General features: G+C 43.3%; 3 protein-coding genes across 7 annotated transcripts in view; 1 reads left to right on the top strand and 2 right to left on the bottom strand.

Moving 5' to 3' along the window:
- Positions 1-7,825, bottom strand: part of CCDC30 (coiled-coil domain containing 30) — a 110,566-nt gene extending 102,741 nt beyond the window's left edge. For all 3 annotated transcript variants that reach the window (XM_066376025.1, XM_066376026.1, XM_066376028.1), the window contains exon 1: positions 7,673-7,825. The gene's annotated coding sequence lies outside the window, so the exon portion shown is untranslated. The remainder of the gene's footprint in view (positions 1-7,672) is intronic.
- Positions 7,826-11,339: 3,514 nt separating this feature from the next.
- Positions 11,340-14,874, bottom strand: PPCS (phosphopantothenoylcysteine synthetase). Of its 3 annotated transcripts, XM_066376023.1 has the most exons (4): positions 14,736-14,852; positions 14,162-14,372; positions 13,887-13,990; positions 11,340-12,184 (listed from the first exon to the last, which is right to left on the bottom strand). In XM_066376023.1, the coding sequence occupies exons 3-4, from the start codon at positions 13,977-13,979 to the stop codon at positions 11,861-11,863; spliced, it is 417 nt and encodes a 138-aa protein (XP_066232120.1). In that variant the 5' UTR covers positions 13,980-13,990; positions 14,162-14,372; positions 14,736-14,852; the 3' UTR covers positions 11,340-11,860. The 3 variants fall into 3 exon arrangements, with proteins under 3 accessions (XP_066232120.1, XP_066232121.1, XP_066232119.1); XM_066376024.1 differs by lacking the exon at positions 14,162-14,372 and having other exon boundaries at positions 14,736-14,874; XM_066376022.1 differs by lacking the exon at positions 14,736-14,852 and having other exon boundaries at positions 14,162-14,728.
- Positions 14,875-15,219: 345 nt separating this feature from the next.
- ZMYND12 (zinc finger MYND-type containing 12) overlaps positions 15,220-18,665 on the top strand; it is a 33,021-nt gene continuing 29,575 nt past the window's right edge. Inside the window, exon 1 of the mRNA XM_066376021.1 lies at positions 15,220-15,383. Coding sequence (XP_066232118.1) covers positions 15,274-15,383 — 110 coding nt within the window. The 5' untranslated portion in view covers positions 15,220-15,273. The remainder of the gene's footprint in view (positions 15,384-18,665) is intronic.

Genomic DNA, 18,665 nt, shown 5'->3' with positions numbered 1-18,665 from the left:
CTGTATATAGTCAAGTAAAATGACATGACATATATGATAAAAAAGTATGAGTGTTTTTAAAAAATACAAGCTTTTCTTTTTTTTTAGAGACAGAGAGAGAGTCAGAGAGAGGGATAGATAGGGACAGGCAGACAGGAACGGAGAGATGAGAAGCATCAGTCATTAGTTTTTCGTTGTGCGTTGCAACACCTAAGTTTTTCATTGATTGCTTTCTCATATGTGCCTTGACCGCAGGCCTTCAGCAGACCAAGTAACCCCTTGCTCGAGCCAGCGACCTTGGGCTCAAGCTGGTGAGCTTTGCTCAAACCAGATGAGCCTGCACTCAAGCTGGTGACCTCGGGGTCTCAAACCTGGATCCTCCACATCCCAGTTCAACGCTCTAGCCACTGCGCTACCTCCTGGTCAGGCTAAAAAATACAAACTTTTCTGTCTGCCCAGCTCTGAAGTTTGCAATTTAATAATCTGAAAGTCTCCCAAAGGCCCCTTGCAATGTTATAAATTCCAAAGAAGCCTTTGTTCCCTCTAGTGAATAACAGAAATAAAAGGTCTCCTCTGGAAGCTAGAGAGCCTACTAATTCTATACTACCCATGAGTGATTTTGCTTACAGAATATGTCATATCACTTTTGCTGACTTCCAAGTCACTCAGCTCTCTTCTAAAACATCTTACTCCACGTCTGCCATCAATAGTGTCTGTAATGTTTTTCAGTTGAAAGCAGTCATGTTACACAACAGCTTGCACTCCACGGTGGGTAAAAGATAATTATCTGCTGATGAAAGAACTGGTATTTGTGTTACTAGGACCACTATGCATTACACTTTCCGTTATAATCAAACACAACTTTTAACCAAGTTGACCTGACCCAAACAGTAGTGATAACCATAATTATGATCACACTGCAGTTAGTCCACACAATTATAGTGTTTTTCTTTTTTAACAGCAAAAGTAAATTTTTATTATTTTTTTCCTTTCTTGCTAAGTTTTCCAGAGCCATTGTTTTCACATCGACACTTTTTGTGGGTGATATATAGAATTTTAATTCTCATCTGATATTCACATTGAAAGAAAACCCATGTCTGAAACTTTGTATTCCCATGTGTCCTCCCAACAAGTCACAGCTAAAAATTTTCTCATCCAGTCCCCACTCATCTTCCCCTTCTCCCTGCAAGTTCTCTGAGCACTATTCAGTTACTTGTGGTTTTAGTCCTGGGTATCAGACTGCCAAAGACACTAGGACTATATAGTATCCTATAAGGCCTATTTGGTAATATGGAAAAATGCTTATATTATAATAAGAATGTAAAAGTATTAGTATAACTATATATATTAAAACCAGACACACAAAGAAAAGATTGGAAGCAAATATATTAAAATGTTAAAGCAAGTTGTGATAAATGATGAAATTGTGAATTATTACAACATAAATGTTAGAATCATTACAAGGCCTTATCATTGTTATATTGTGGGTTGCTTGTCCCCAGAGAGTAGTATAATCCACCCCCCCCCTCCATGATGTAGGGTGAAGTAGGAGAGTCTCAAGTGACAGTGAAAGGAAAAGGGGACTGGAAATATTGAGAATACCTCTGGATCCTTGGCTTCTGGGAGATGTGGGGGTATTGGAGGTGAGCAGGAACATAGGAAGAGGGGGTTTCTGGGTGAGCAGGACAGTGTAGGCTGCAGATCATTATCCAAGTGTGTGACTCATCCAAGCTCCTAGACATGACCTACCTCCCAAAGTCAGTTATCTTTAACCTCTGTTCTACTTAGCCATCTAACCCCATGGCTACATCTGAGCTCTAGTCATAATCTGAACTACTACTGAAATCCTGCAACCCTAAACTCCAAATGTCCTACTCTGACCAAAACTTTCTGCACTTCCTGATCTTTTCTTTTATGGATGTATCAGTGTTGTAAATAAATGAAACCTAAAATTTACAATTTGAACCATTCATAAGTGTAGAATTCAATGGCATTAAGTACATTCACAATGTTATATAACCATCACCACTACCCATTTTCAGAACTTTTTCATTGTCCCAAACATCAGTTCTGTACCCATGAAACAATAATTCCCAATTTATCCTTTCTCCCAACCCCTGAAAACCTCTACTTTTGTCTCTACAAATCTCTCTATTCTTGGTACCTTATATAGGAAGAATCATACATCTGTCCTTTTGTTTCTGGCTTATTTCACTTAGCAAAAAATCTTCAAGTTTCATTCATTTTATAGCATCAATCAGAATTCTCTTCCTTTGTAAGGCTGAAAAATATTTCATTGTAGTATTTTGTTTATCCATTTACCTGTTGATGGATATTTAGGTTGTTTCCATCTTTTGACTATTGTGCCTAACACCACTATGAACACCAGTGTACAAATATCTGTTCAAGTCCCTGCTTTCAATTGTTTTGGGTAGATACTTAAGAATGGAACTATGGATATATAATTCTATGTTTAACCTTTTGAGGAACTTCCATAAAAATAACCATAATGGCCACTCTAATGGGAGGATATTGTTGCCTCCCTGCCCTTTGCTATTCAGTCCCATCTTGTCAGCTTCCACCTAGGAGCCCCAATCTGCCCTGGGAATGAAGGCAAGATAGTCTCCACCTAGTAGGCAGGGAAATCCATAAAACCAGGCCACTGGGCAGAACCCCACTGTCACTGCTGCTCCTTCTCCCCTGCCCGGCATCAGGAGGGACTAGGAGCCAGCTGTCCATTAGTCTGGGATGCTAATGCCCAGTAGGGAATGGACTTGCTTAGACACCAAGGGAGTCAGAGACAGAGTAAGGACCCACTTATAGTATCTGTTCACTTCTTTCTTGAAAGTGTTCCCTTTCCCTGTTCTGTGATGTCACTTTCTTCTGTTTTTACTCTTACCTCTATAACCTTTCCTTCTCTGTGCTCTTCCTGGGTCCCTCTTCTCCTATAGACCCTTCAAACGCTACCATTCCTAAGAACCCCGCCTTTGGCTCTATGATCTTCTCACTGTCATGGTGATACCTGCGCATGGGAGTCTGACACGCCTCGGTTCAAACCCTGGCTCCACTACTTTCTGGCTGTGTGACTTATACAAGTAAGCTACTAACTTCTTTAAATGTTTATTTCCCTAAAATAAAATGGATATAATAGTAATACCTATGTCATTGGGTTGTTAGGAAGATTAAATAATAATCCATTCCTGCTGAGCTCCAGATCTATCTAGAAAAAGTGGCAAGAAACAGAAACACACTGAAGTTAGAACAAATACAAGTGCATGTGGCAGAGACTGCCAGTTGTCCTTCAATTTTTTTTAGATTTTTATTTATTTATTCACTTAGAGAAGAAAGAGAGAGAGAGACAGACAGACAGACAGACAGAAGGAAGAGGAGGAGCAAGAAGCATCAACTCCCAGATGTGTTTTGCAACCTCAGCATTCCAGGTTGACGCTTTATCCACTGCGCCACCACAGGTCAGGCCTGTCTTTCAATATTTATTCATCCCTTTTCCCACAGAAATGATATCTAATTCATTGACTAATTACACAGCTGCCTTGTCTACTGTTCGATATAGCCTTGTGACTAAATTCTAACCAATGAGATGTAAATGAAGTTGTGTAACACCCCTAGAAATTATCCTTAAAGGAGCAGAATGCCCTCTTTCTCTCTCACTCCTTCCTCTTTTCTCCTGGCAGCCATCGTGGACACCGGGGGGTGGAAGCCATATGTCCTGGATGATACACTATCATGAGGGAAGACATTTGAGTCTCTGACTACTTCCAGATGCCGCTCTATCAGTTCTGGACTGCTTTCTTCTTGACTTCTGTGTGAGAGAAATACTTTTCTATCTTTTAAAAGTCATTATTACGTTGATCTTTCTGTCCCTCTCAGCCAACCACTCTCAACTACTAAAGGGTGGTTACTAAAAATAAGATACAAGGGCACGGGCTGCAGACTACATATGGCTGCACTGGAACTGGGCATTGAGCTGGACAGCCATTACTAAGTCTACTGTGACCTATGATGTCCTTCATCTTGGGGTTCTCTGTGAATCAGCTCTTATTAAATTCCTTCTCCACATGGCTGGGCTTTCTCTGCTTGTTCATCAGCAATAGTGAAAACAGCCTTTCAGATTGTAAAGCCTATGTGACTTTTCAGATTCAGTTGTTTCCATTCTTTTTTATCTTAGTTCAAATTTATGAAAAAGAGACAATTATTTATTGCTCACCCAATGAATTGTGCCGCCCCCCGAAGTTAGTTGTATAATCCTCATTCAGCCAGTTGTGGCTGAAATGGATTGAAAGTAGTAGTACAAATATGGCCACCAAAGCCACGATTCATGTAGAGGTACCAGTTCCAGAAAGAGGATGTAGGGTAAGAAGGCAATATAAAATGAGTCTACTATTTAAGACCAATGCATAGTCACTATCTAGTAAACAACTCAGTTTGAACAATCCAACACTTCTTTCTCTTACATTTGTTCCTCTTCTTATATTCTACAGTTGATAAAATAACCATCAAACAGTTTCCCAAGCCATAAAACTGGGAGTCATCCATGGTCCCTCCCTCTTATTTATATCACTCTCACATACAACCCATCCCTGAATTTGTAGATTCTATCCTTTTTATCATTTTCTAATTCATCCTCTCCATGTCTTTGGTTGCTGTCTTAATTTAGGCTCTCCTTACTACTTGCCCAGTTTAGTGTAATAGCATCCTTAACTGATTTCCCTGCTGCCAGGCTGGCTTCTGTCCAACCTGTATTCCACAGAGCTCTTGGACTGATCTTTCTGAATGCAAATCAGTTGCTGTTTAACATTCCCATCGCTTTCAGGAAGAGTTCAAACCCCTTAGCTTGGCACCAGAGGTTCTTCACAATGTGGTTCTTGCCTGTCTCTCTAGTCTTACATTCTGCCACACTTGACATTCGCTCTTCATGCAATTGTTCCCAATCGTGCTGCTTATATTTCCATGACTTGGAATATTTGTGTCCCTCTGCCTGTTCTGCTATGACATCACAAAACTAACATTTTTTTCCAGTGGATTTATTCAGACACAATGGTTTAGTAAACTGAAAATTCTAAAAAATCTGTTCTTGAGGTAATATAAATCCAGTCTTTGAATTACAAATGCTGTGACACTAAACTGTGGCTAAAATTGCCCACATAACAAAGTCTTCAAACATACTATTCTCTACAAAGTAGATACTGAGTAAATGCTCATTAAGTATCTTAAAAGTCCACTCTTTGGAAAGAAGCACATCCTATAGTGTTTGGGGGCCTTCAGGAACTTCTAGATGTAAAGAATGAGGTGGTAAAGCTGTCAAAGCAAACTGAGACAGAGACAGAATTTTAGGTGAGAAGAGGGCAAGGAGAATGAGTATGAATGGTTATTTCTACTTGTTCTTAGTTCTCCTATAGCAGGTGCGCTCTGGAAGCCAGGGCCATATTTCACCTTACATTACAGTGCATCTCCTGGCTTTGAGCAAAGGATGAGCTTTGGGTCTTTGAGTGACATTAGAGAACAAAGTAAATAGCATGGCCACAAAAGCTGAAATATCCGGTCAGGTTATTCACCCTAGCTCTCTTTCTTCCTTTTACACAAATATAATTGAAAACTTACAGACATCTTAAATACAATATTAATACACAGTTTCTTCCTTGCAATTATCAAATAAATGAGAAAATAATTTTTAAAAGTTAGAGCCAATGTATCTATATTTAAATGCTTAAAATATAAAATTATGTGGAAAAAATGGCAAAAATGTACACTGTAACAATGTAAAAATGTACACATGCATGCAAGGGCTGACAGAACAGAATAAATGAACTGTCGACACATTATGTCAGAGTTTTTCAACCCTGGCACTACTCACATTTTGGGCCGGCTAATACTTTGCTGTGGGGGGATCTTCTGTGCATAGCAGTATGTATAGCAGCATCCCTGTCCTCTACCAACTAGATGCCAATAGTATATCCCCAGTTGTGACAAATAAAATGCCTTTATAGATTGTCAAATGTCTCCTGGGAGGCAAAACTGTCTCCCAGGTTTAGAACTACTGTGGGAGGGTGAGAGAAAACAAAATTTTTAAAATTATGTTAACGTGGCTATAATAATGCTTGTTCAGTACATCCATATTGGAAGGGGGAAAGAGAGCTCCTTACAATACAGCATCTAACCCCTTTTTTCAACACTTAGAATTTGTTGTTTCCATTTAACTCACACACACAAAAAAAGAAAAAGCTGAAAACTTGTTTTTCTTTTCCAACCTATTATAGAAGAGAAAGCTAAATTTCTCAGTATATGGGAAAAGCATGAGGTATCACAAATAACTGGTGTAATTAGCCTGAGAAAGAAATATATCCAAACTATTCTAGCCCCCAATACCTGTTAAAAATGTACACTTTGCATATCTTTAAAATAGGTTTACATTTTAACTTGAACACCAAAGAAGTTGTGAGACTCAGTAAGAAACACATACTTTAAGACAAAGTTTTCTAAGATAAAATACGATTGCATTGGATATAAATGAATCTTATTCCATTTTTAAAGCCTCTATTTCAGTCTTTGTAGGATTAAGTCTGCCCCCTTGCCCAAAATACCTATTTTCGATCACTCCTCATTGCTTTTGTTTCTTGGCTCACATCACAAAGAATATTTTCTGGTCAAGAAACTGACATGAAGGAGAGGCAATAGAACTGCTTCAAGCATCTTCTTTCCAAAAATTCTTTCATATTAAGGTACGTACGGGGTTCATATGGGCTTAAAGTTGGAATTCTGTTACATGATCATTCTGAATGATCTTTCCACATGCATGAATACATCACTAAAATATATGCCTAACAAAGCACTCACTTAAGCAAGGAATAGTCTTTACATAAGCCTAAAATGGGCCCAAAACTGCATTTTGATTCCTCCTCTCTATTTTCAAAACACACCAGACTTGTAGTAATTTACTCTTTGTATTTACCAATGTGCACTTCTCCATTCTAGTTTCTAATTTACCCAAGACAGAAAGCCTGCCATGATGCGGAGAAACAGAGAAAATCTTCCAAATGATTCCAGGACTGGCGAATGTGAAATACTTCGTTACCCAAAGCATGGTAGCAGATAAACAGGAGGGGGTCTGCTGATAACAGAGGTGGTAGAGCGTGGACAAGAAAGGGTGACAATGGCTGCGGAAGGTGCAGGATGAGAAAACTGGCGCACGGGGGGTGTTGAGGGAAGTGGGTGAGGTTGTAGCTTGAAAGGGAACAGGTTAACTGACGTGATCACTTTTGATGTTGAGGTTACTAAAGGCCCTCAGAGCTTCAACAAGAATTAGGTAAGGTTCTGCGTGACGAACATAGGGCAACAAAGCAGAAAACGGCAGTTCTTTGTTCGCAACCGGGGAAATCCTGGCTCCGTAGACTGTTAATTAATGGCCAGGAGCTGCAGACGCAGTGGTCTGGCAAAGGTGAGTCTTCGCTCGAAAAGTGAGAAAAGGAGATAGTCTACCTAACTAACTGGCGATGTCCTAAGCCCTCTCTAAATAAGAGTGGCCGTCTAATTCTAAATGCCTGTGGCTTTTGGGTCCCAGAAATAGGCGAATCTTTAAGGCAGAATCAATGCACCCTGTCGCTAGAAAAGCCGAGCCAGGGGAGAGGCTTTCCCTCCTATAGTTTCAAGCCACACTGGGGAGAGAAGCGAGAAAGACCTGGATCGGTGAAAAAGAGCGGAGATTAGGTGCTTTCCTCTTCCGGCTGCGGCGGGAACCTCAGGAAGCAGGCCGGATGGTCTTTTGTTGAGTGCTGTGAGGGTCCCGAGTCGCTTCGCTCCACCACAGCCTCGCAGCTAACTGCAGGTGCCTACAAACCCCGGGCGTCATAGCAACCGCGTCAGCCGCAGAGACGCCAAGACGTTTTTCCGGCGGGAACCATAGGAACGACGCGCCCCATTGGCTCAGGGGCTGTTGTTCCTGCGGAGAACGTGGTTACGGTGCACACACCATTGGCCTTTGGATCGCGGGGCGGGATTTTTCCAGTCGGAACGCTTGTACGGCTCATTCCTTAGGCTTCGTAGTAACCATGGTAACTTCGTGGCGTGAGTTTTCAATAGAGGCTACTTTTTGTCACCTAGGCATTTATAGTTCTTAGATAACTTCTCACCAGGCTTTATCTAGAGCCCCCGCATTTATTTTTCTAAATTATTTATTTTTCTAGAAGTAGCTTCATTCTTAAAAGGGAGAGAACGCTAGGTCAGGAGTTACGAATTTCAGACCTAGATCTGTAACTAACTTCACGGGCACCTTAAACAAATCCCATTTTGAATCGACGTACTATTGTAAAAATGAAGGCCCTGACCAGTTGGCTCATTGGATAGAGAGCATCGGCCCAGCGTGCGTGCAGACGTCCTGGGTTGGATCTGGTGAAGGCACACAGGAGAAGCGACTATCTGCTTCTCCTCCCCTCCCTCTCCCTCTTCTGCTCCCGCAGCTAGTAGCTCAGTTGGTTCCAGCGTGGGCCCATCTGCTTGGTTGATTCAAGCATGGCCCCAGACAGGGGTTGCCCAGTGGAACCGGTCGGGGCACGTATGGGATTCTATCTCCCCTCCTCTCACTTAAAAAATAAAGAGAAAGAAAGAAAGAAGAAACCGGACTTGATTAGAATTATCTCTAACCTTTATAAATCCTAAGCAATGAAATTAGATTTAGGTGAACCCGGTCCTCCACCTACGTTACGCAAAATAAAAATTTCTAAATGACACAAAGTTTAACATAAGCTCAGTTAATATCATCTTCATTTAAATACTTTTATTGCTAGATTCTAGTTCATTAATGCTTGATTTTACTCATGTTTAGGGGGCCCTTGCTTTTCTAGTATCCCAAATGTGTACTTCTATTTCTTGCTCTTACTGTAATTTCTCATAGGATCCTTTCCAAAGTTCTGCTGGTTCTACATGTGTTATCTGGACAGATTTTATCCCTTACTTTCTAGAACTGCTTTAACCTCTACCTTTGGCACCAGAGCCCTTGCAAGTTTTTTTCTCTATCAGTTCAAGTGTCACTTCCTCAGGGAAACATTTTTTGGTTCTCCAACCCAGATCATTTCTCATTTGCTCATTGACTCATATTCCTTTTAATTCTTTCTTTCTTTACTCACTTCCACTTGCTGTTAAAACAAAAATTCTTGGAATTTTAACATCTGCAAATACTGTTTAAGTGCTCAGAGTGGAAACTAAACAGATTGCAAAACTCTAATACTTCCACGTAGGGAACTGGTGGTTGTTTCAAGCATAACAGGATAGGAAATGGTTCCTAAGAAAAGTAATAACTATGGTAAAAACAAACATTAAGATCACTTCTAGTTTTAATTTCACTTAGTCCGCACAGTATATTCAAAGATGACAGTCATCCACATAGAGCTATGGATGTAGGGAGGAAAATTAGTCTTTTACTTCCCATCCCTTTGTACTGCAGCCACTGCTAACAGAGGCTGCTGCTTTTGAGATTTTGCCCATTGGACCTAAAGTTAATTAATTTTATTGATTTGAGAGAGAAGAAGCAAGAAAAGAGACTGATTTATTGTTCCATTCATTTTTACATTAATTGGTTGATTCTTGTATGTGCCCTGACAGAGGATTCAACCTGCAACCTTGGAGTAGCGGGATGATGCTCTAACCGAGTTACCCAGCCAGCGCATAATTTAAAATTTTTGTTCAACAGGGCTTCCAGAACAGTCCCAATTACTGCAATTATTTTTCCTCTGCTCCAAGGTCACACTTACTGATTTAATTATTTCAGTGCATCTTGGAACGTCTATCAATTTATTTTATTTTTTAGGTGAGAGGAGGGAGATAGTGAGGTAGATTCCTACATGAGCCCCAACTAGGATCCAAATGGCAACCCCATCTGGGGACAATGCTCAAGTACCATGCTATTTTTAGTGTGTGAGGCTGATGAGCTCTGACAGAGCTAGCCTCAGTGCCTGGGGCCACACTTGAACCAATCACGTCATTGGCTACAGGAGGAGAAGAGGGAGATGTGTGGGGAGAAGCAGATGGTCGCTACTCTTGTGTGCCCTGACTGGCAATGCAGCCCAAGACATCCATACACCAGGCTGACACTCTATCCACTGAGCCACCAGCCAGGGCCCGAATTTTTTCAATTAAAGTTTATCGTACCATTATCAGACACATTGGGCTACACTTCCCTACTCCACAAAGCATCACAAGTTGCATTTTATTTATTTTTGAGAGGGAGGGACAGAAAGGAAGACAGAGAGAGAAGCAGCAATCTGTTTCACTTAGGTGTGCAAGATTCCCTGAACAGGGCTTGAACAGGTGACCTCAGAGGTCAAGACAGCACCCTCAGGATAGAGCTGGTGACCCCAGGATCAGCAATTGAGCTAGTAACCCCAGGCTTGCCAGTGCTTTGGGATGACACTCTATCCACTGTCACTGGCTAGGGCACAAATTACATTTAAAATCAAGTATTTGTGTGAAGCACAGTATCTGATTACTTATGGTAGTTTTTCTTTCTTTTTTAAAATCTTTCCATGATTTGAGAGAGAAGCATCAACTTGCCGTCTTAGCTAGTTGTTCCCCTTTGTTGCATACTCATTGATTGCTTCCCATACATGCCGACGGGGGTCAAACCCACTGACTTTGGCGCTCCAGGTCAATGCTTTATTCACTGAGCCACCCAGCCAGAACTGTAGTTTTTCAAATACACTTTGGATCATCCTACAAGTCATTTAGGGGATTTTTCAGGACTACAATTCTTGTGCATTCCCACCCAAAACCCAGGACAGTGAGAGTTTCGAAAAATTCTCAACCATTCAGGGACTGAGCAGGGTACCAGCCTAACACTGCCTTGCTAAGTGAAGAAAACAAAAATTGCAACCATTTATTGAGTATGAATTATGTACCAGGCATCAGAAAAATGCTTCATCTTCAGTGTTATTTAATCCTTACAACAAATGGCATTGTTTTTGCAAAGATTATCCCCATTATATGAGGAAACTGAAATTAAGTCAGGTGTCTTAAGTTTATAAAGCTAATAGGTGGTACAATCGGAGAGCTCAAACCTGGCTGACTCCACAGACCGTATCTCTCCCATACTGTAATACTTCCCAAAGGGCAGAGATTATCTATTGGCCCCTGCTTGGTCCCAGGTGGAAGCTCAGGTTGTTTCCCTGAAGAGCATCCAGAAATATTGGAAAGATAAATTAAGTCAAACAGGTAGTGAATCTAGAAGAAAGCAAAAAGTAAAGTAGTGGGAGCTCATCATTCACCAGGCAATCTATCTTCAGGGAAGTATTCTTCTCTCCTACTCCCATTTTTGAAAAATCCCCAAAGAACAACATCCTTTCCATTGTATCAGCTTTTGGGCACACACTTTATTGCACTTTTTTTATATATCCACTTCCCAAACTAGACATGTTTATTCATCTTTTTAATCCTCATAATCATAAAGGCCTACCACATGGTAGCCTCTGACAACTATATGATCTTCAAAGCCTGGCCATTCATGAATCCATAATCCATTTTACAGTATGAAGACCGATGCTACTCAGGCACCACATGGATATTTTAAGGAATATAATTCCCAGTAAGCTCTTTTTTAAGGGTGAGAAACAGCTCATGTTCATTTTCAAAATCAAGATGACATTTAGGTGAGTGTCAGGTGGGTCATTCATAACTGCTTTGCTTTTGTTTTCATTTTTAATGAGTATGAAATAACCTTTAAAAGACAAATAGCAAACCGTATTTGCCTGCACACCACTCACTGCTTTTCCCCTTCATTTTCTCTGTCTTTATGAAAGCAAAGGATTTATTCTAGTTCTTACCATCAGTAAGAGCCCTGGTCCACTGAACAATTTTTGATTCTATAATTTTTGATCCTTCAGTTTTTGTCTTGTATAAAGGCTGTGTGTCGAGACCGAAGATCTTCCACTATCTTCTCTTCTATCTCCATGCCTTTTTCTATTTCTTCCTCTGATAGCAATAACTTAGTTTCTGAGTCTTTGGTTACAATAACCACAAAGGACCTGCGTGACTCAAGGATATTAGCCACCACCACTTGATGTTGATAAATTTCCAAAGCATTTCGTGCACGATCAATTACAATGGAGGGGTTAGTCTCCAATTTAAAGGAAATTATAAATGCTTTGGGAGCCCAATCTTTAACCAAAGGAGAAAGCATTTTTGGCACCATCTTCATTGTTATCTGTATCAAAAAAAGAAAAGCTTAATAAGCAAACAAAGGTCACTACCCTACCAGGTCAATGAAACTAAGAAAGCAGAGGCTCAGATTTTCGGGTACGTCAATCTAGGTGGGATTTCTCATTGTCAAACTTTTCAAAGCATATGAAATGCTTATCTTAAAAGCCGTGGCTCTGCAGGGTTTGTAAAGATGCCTGATTTCAAGGCATCATACATATTCTTGGACAAACCATGTCTTATGAATCAGTCCTGCTCTGCCGCCCTCATCACCATTAATAGCACACTAAAGAACAGCACTACACTTTCTCAAACATTCCCGTTTTAAGCCACAACCTCAAATAAAAAGATGCAAATAATCTACTCATGCCAAAATTATTTTGATAGAAGCACAAGTAAATTTGGGTTTCTAAGCCTCTCAGCCTAAAATATTTCTTGCAGTGGTAGAGTGGCTATTCAAGTCCATTTAAAAATGGTCACTTTTAACACATCTTAGCACTTAGATCTGATTTTCATTTGATTAACTGCTACTATACCATTCTCAATCCCTTCTAAAGGAAATGTTGAGTTGTTCTGTGTACTTCTAAGATAGAACTAAAAAAAAAAAAAAAATCAAGGTAAACTATAGATTCCCAAATTTAAATAGTGTGAAATCACTAATCAGCTTATCATCAGGTTTTCCCCTCAAAAAATTACAAGGTATGATAGGAATCATTACCCATTCTCCACTTTATTTTTCATTTAGCATTTATCACTACTTAACATACAGTAGTATGCATCTGACTTATTGTCTCTTCTCCTGAGTATAAGCAACACAAAGGCACAGTAGTTTCTTTTCTCTGCTTTACCTCCAGGTTCTACAATAGTGCCTGGCATATATTAGATACTCAATAAACATTTGTTGAAGAAACAAATGAACTACCTACAAAGACAGTAAGTGCCCCACAGGTAGAGTTTCCCCAATTTAAATTCTATTTGTATTATCCAATAAATGACTAAGCATCCCTATAAGAAGCCAGATCACCTCACACCTCAATTGCACTACTATACTCCCCCATACCTCTTCCTTAAATTACAGCAATAACTCCTATCCAATCAACCCATGTCTCTCTCTGTCTCTGTCTAATTCACCTTCCATACTGATGCCAAAAATGTTCTCAAGAGAAACTTTATCTCACTCTCCTACGTATGTTTCCCTTGGCTCCATAGGATAAAAAGTCTAAGCTCCTTAAGGAATAAAAGTCTATGAAGTAAGCTGTCTCTTCTGTCCTCCATTCCACCACTCTCCCTGTTCTCCAGCCCTTATTAAACAACTTCAGTTCATAGTTGCCCATTTACAAACTCCAATTGGGTACTCGGTCTGGAATGACCTCCCCTGCTTTCTCTACTATACTCTCTGTTTATCTTTTTAAATTCCATTCAAATCATCCCCAGAATGCCTTCCTTGACTTCCCCAAGATTCACTCACCCCATGTTCTGACTTCACTTTGTACCTGCCTGTACTAGAACATTTCTCACTCTGTATTGAAACTGTCTGTGTCCAGTTCCCTCACTAGATTATGAGGTCCCTGAGGGAGGGCGGTGTCTTACTTACTCTGTATCACTAGTGCCTAGCTTATCTCATAGGAAATGCCATTTCCTGATCAAGAGGGAATTAACCCAAGATTGATTACAAGGGATCAGATTTCTGGAAGACAAGAGCCCATCACCTGCAGTGGGCCCCCAGATGACTGGATCTTGTGTTCAGGCATTTCAGAGACAGGAACATAGAAATCTGACACGGCCGCAGCCAGGTAAAACATCGCAGAAGGGCCTGCAAAAAGAAGCACAGGGTGTAATAAATCGGAGAAGTGTATGGGATCAGCTCCTTTTCAACTCAGGTTCCCCTAACGTGAGACCCCTGGGTAATAAGGGTGTAAAGAGGTAAGTGTCTGGGGAGAAATGCGCTGCCTCTCGGCAGCCGACGGACTCCTAAAGCACGCACCTAGCGGGTTGAGCGCCTGGGCCGCAGCCTGCAGCAAATGCAAATAATCCGCCAAAGTGGTGAACTCGACCGCCAGGAAGGTGCCGGCAGCCGCAGCCTCCTGGTAGCTCCGCAGAGCCGCAGCGAAGCCCGGCAGTGCGTTCTCCTCGACCTCTAGGCTCAGTAAGCCCGAAGGGGCTGGGCTGCAGGGCCGCAGAGCTGACAACCAGGTCTGGGGAGGGAAGCGGTGGGCAAAGGGGAAGGCAGAGCGAGCCCGGTACAGGAACAGGACCCCGTAGCCCGCAGCCAGGAAGGCCTCGGCCGAGGTTGCACCGCGCCGCCCGCTACTGAAGTTGTCCAGGAAGCGCACTGGCCGAGCTTCCAGCGGGACCTTGGTGCCGCCTGACGTCACTAAGACCACCCGTCTTCCCTGCGCGCCCAAGCCGGCGGCGAACCGAGCCATAACCTCTGCCCAGCGGGCAGCACCGGAGGGCTGAGGGAACTCAGCGACCAGCTCCACTTCCGCCATGAGTCCCGAGGCTCCCCCGCGCCTGCGCAAGCTCCAGGACCGCCTGCGACATGCCCCCTACCCTACCTGGCTTACGCGCCGCGCCGCCGCAATATGAGGGGTTGGGTCGCTACCCTACACTGGTTGCCAGCCCCGGATTTCTCCGCGTCTGGAAATGCATGCTGGTTTTGTCCCAGAGGCTGGCGAAATTGACACTGAGCAGAAAGAAGGGAGTCAGCTGGGCAGGAATCTGGAGGGGTCACGTTCCCGGTTTCTTAGTCTGGGTAAAGACTAGGTATGTTTGACCCATACTGGCCACCGTACAGTCCTTTCTGTACTTGCACTAACTTGAAGTTAGATTGCTCGGCCATTTAACCTTCGGATTGGGACTCGTGTGTGATTGGTGTGGAGGAGAGGTCTTTTGCTTTTTGGCTTTTTTAACAACACACACACACTCACTCACTCACTCCAGGTATTAGTCAAGCCACGCCTTTCCCCTGGTCTTCGAATGGCTGGTAACGAGGTTGCCCCGTGATGATCACGTGACAACAGCGTCCAGTGTGGCGTCGCTCGGCAACCGTGCTACAGACAGACTGAGACAGAGACTGACACCTCTGGCTGCAGCATGAGTGTGATCTATCCGCTGGCGGTGCCCAAGGGGCGCCGGCTACTCTGTGAGGTGTGCGAAGCTCCAGCCGAGCGGGTGTGCACGGCCTGCACTGTCACTTATTACTGGTAGGCTCTGAAATGTGGCCTCTAGGCGCCCCAACTCCTTCTGTCCCAGTCACCGGTCTGGGCCTGGGTGCCCGTAAGGCGGCTTAAAGATAGGTTCCTAAGTCTTGTGTGCCTCCGCGGCGTCCTCTTCTACTCAGTCTACTTACCAGTAAATGTTTTGTTGAGCATCTACGCTGCCCTGTATGTTGTTCTAGGTGCTGAAGTCACTGAAGGAACTTGGCAGACCATGTCCCTTAAAAAGCTAACATACTCGAATGCGACAGACAGAAAAGTAAACAGAAAATAAGACAGTTTGAGAGCGTGATAGATGTCTCAAAGGCAGAGGAAATGCTATGGGCGGTTGGGCAAACTGCCTCCTTGAGGGTAGATTATTGATCTGAAAATAAAGTAGGAGCAGCCCGCCATGGAAATGTCTGGGGGAAGGGTGGCAAAGTAGGCTCCGAGGGAGGAAAGGCATGGATGTGTTTGAGGAATAGAAGGCTAGTTTGCTGCATAGCCAAGAAGGTGAGGGTGTGAGGAGGGCAGTACTGGACGAGATCAGTTCTCATTTATTCAGTGTGGTATCTCTTAACCTTTGCTTTAGGCTCTATTTGGGACCTGAGCTAAAAACGGAGATTGCTAACTTCAAGAAACCTAGGTCAGGTCTGACCAGGCGGTGGCGCAGTGGATAGAGCGTAGGACAGGGATGCGGAGGACCAGGTTCAGGACCCCGGGGTCGCCAGCTTGAGCGGGGGCTCATCTGGTTTGAGCAAAGTTCACCAGCTTGGACCCAAGGTCGCTGGCTCGAGCAAGGGGTTACTCGGTCTGCTGAAGGCCCGCGGTCAAGGCACATATGAGAAAGCAATCAATGAACAACTAAGGTGTTGCAACAAAAAACTGATGATTGATGCTTCTCATCTCTCCATTCCTGTCTGTCTGTCCCTATCTATCCCTCTCTCTGACTCTGTAAAAAAAGAAGAAGAAGAAACCTATGTCAGAACAGAGGAATTTCTTTAAAAAAGAAAGTCATTATAATAAACCCCACATGACAAGTGCTGTCACTCAAGATGTACTGTTTCTTAGGATTCCTAAGGATGGTGATTAAGGTGATTGCAGGAGTATGAGGAAATGTTCTGAAGAAGTAACATTTGAGCTGAGTCTTGAAAGGTTTGTTGGAAATCACTAAGTGAATGAACAATGAAGAAGGAAGGGTCAGGTACTTCTGACATCCAAGACTGCCTGGGTGAAGAGTGCAAACACAGAGTTTATTGAGAGCTGAGCAAAAGTAGTGGAGAGAGTAGTCACTTTTTTTTTTTTTTTTTTTTTTTTACAGAGACAGAGAGAGAGTCAAAGAGAGGGATAGATAGGGACAGACAGACAGGAACGGAGAGAGATGAGAAACATCAATCATCAGTTTTTCGTTGCGGCACCTTAGATGTTCATTGATTTCTTTCTTATATGTGCCTTGATCGTGGGCCTTCAGCAGACCAAGTGACCCCTTGCTCGAGACAGCGACCTTGGGTCCAAGCTGGTGAGCTTTGCTCAAACCAGAAGAGCCCACGCTCAAGCTGGCGACCTCGGAGTCCTGAACCTGGTCCTCTGCATCCCAGTCCGATGCTCTATCCATTGCGCCACTGCCTGGTCAGGCAGCAATCACTGATTCTTAAATTGCAGCCCACACCCTTTAGGAGATCACGAATAAGTGACAACCAGTATTTTAAGAATATAATAGAATAAAAATTATCAAGGCCCTCGCCGGTTGGCTCAGCGGTAGAGGGTCGGCCTGACGTGTGGAAGTCCAGGGTTTGATTCCCAGCCAGGGCACACAGGAGAAGTGCCCATCTGCTTCTCCATCCCTCCCCCCTCTCCTTCCTCTCTGTCTCTTCCACTCTCGCAGCCAAGGCTCCTTTGGAGCAAAGTTGGCCCAGGCGCTGAGGACTGCAACATGGCCTCTGCCTCAGGCGCTAAAATGTCTCAGGCGGAAACACAGCAACACCAGGGATGGGCAGAGCATTGCCCCCTGGTGGGCTTGCCCGGTGGATCCCGGAGGGGTGCACTCCCTTCTTCTAACGTCGGAAAAATACACACACACACACAAAATATCAGAGTAATCCCACTTGAATGGTCTCTTGAAACTTGTAATGTTTTTATGTGGATATTGATGGATCAGCTGCCATCCCCGGGGCAGTGCAAACCCGTGGGAGGAGGGGGAACTGGCTTGCTTGAAGCCCCACCACCGCCACCACCTTTGAACCAGCCCAGACCTTCTTTTTACAAGTGATGCTGATAATAGGCAGTTGAGCTGGGATGTAAACAATTTGGAGGAGTTGTGGCGCCACTCCAATCCACATACAAAGAAATATTATCTTGTACCTATAGAGGCAATGACTTCAGCCACTTTTTTCAAGACCCCTGACTAACTTACATAAACCCTGCGCTATCCCTCCTTTCAGGCTGACACAGCTTAGTCTGTCTTGGCCAGTCTGCACCCAAGTGTTTTAAATATATTTTCCTTTTGGAATACAGCAGCCTTGTATTTTGGTTCAGCTCTCCCCAGTGCCCACCCATAGACCCAGGAAGGGGTTTAGCCTGTCAGCTATCTCATGGGAGAAGGCAGTCCACCTGGAGTTCTCTGCAGGTCTGACCTAATTGGGGGTTTATACCGACCTGCCAGTGGACTGAATCCCCAGCTTCAACCTTTCAGATATGTGTGTTTATACTGATAAAATATTTCGGCCCTGGCCGGTTGGCTCAGTGGTAGAGTGTTGGCCTGGCGTGTGGGAGTCCTGGGTTTGATTCCCGGCCAGGGCACACAGGGGAAGTGCCCATCTGCTTCTCCACCCCTCCCCCTCTCCTTCCTCTCTGTTTCTCTCTTCCCCTCCCACAGCCAAGGCTCCATTGGAGCAAAGTTGGCCCAGGTGCTGAGGATGGCTCTATGGCCTCTGCCTCAGGCGCTAGAGTGGCTCTGATTGCAGCAGAGCGATGCCCCAAGATGGGTAGAGCATCGCCCCCTGGTGGGCATGCTGGGTGGATTCCGGTCGGGCGCATGCGGGAGTCTGTCTGACTGCCTTCCAGTTTCCAGCTTCAGAAAAATAAAAAAATAAAAATAAAAAAAATATTTCATACTGTGAATTTAGACCAAAAAAAAAAAAATCTTTGAAAATCATTGTGTTAGGAAGTAGTAGAAGTTTAAATTGAGATCAAGGTTAGGACCAAACAGTGACATGAACTCAAAGAGTTTGGAATTTACTCTCGAAAAAGGCATGGATGATCCCGGCATGCTCTCTGATGTGTTAAGGTAAC

Source organism: Saccopteryx leptura, chromosome 3, assembly GCF_036850995.1.
Source record: "Saccopteryx leptura isolate mSacLep1 chromosome 3, mSacLep1_pri_phased_curated, whole genome shotgun sequence".
NCBI classification, from domain to species: Eukaryota; Metazoa; Chordata; class Mammalia; order Chiroptera; family Emballonuridae; genus Saccopteryx; species Saccopteryx leptura.
This window is presented reverse-complemented; position numbering and strand designations above follow the sequence as displayed.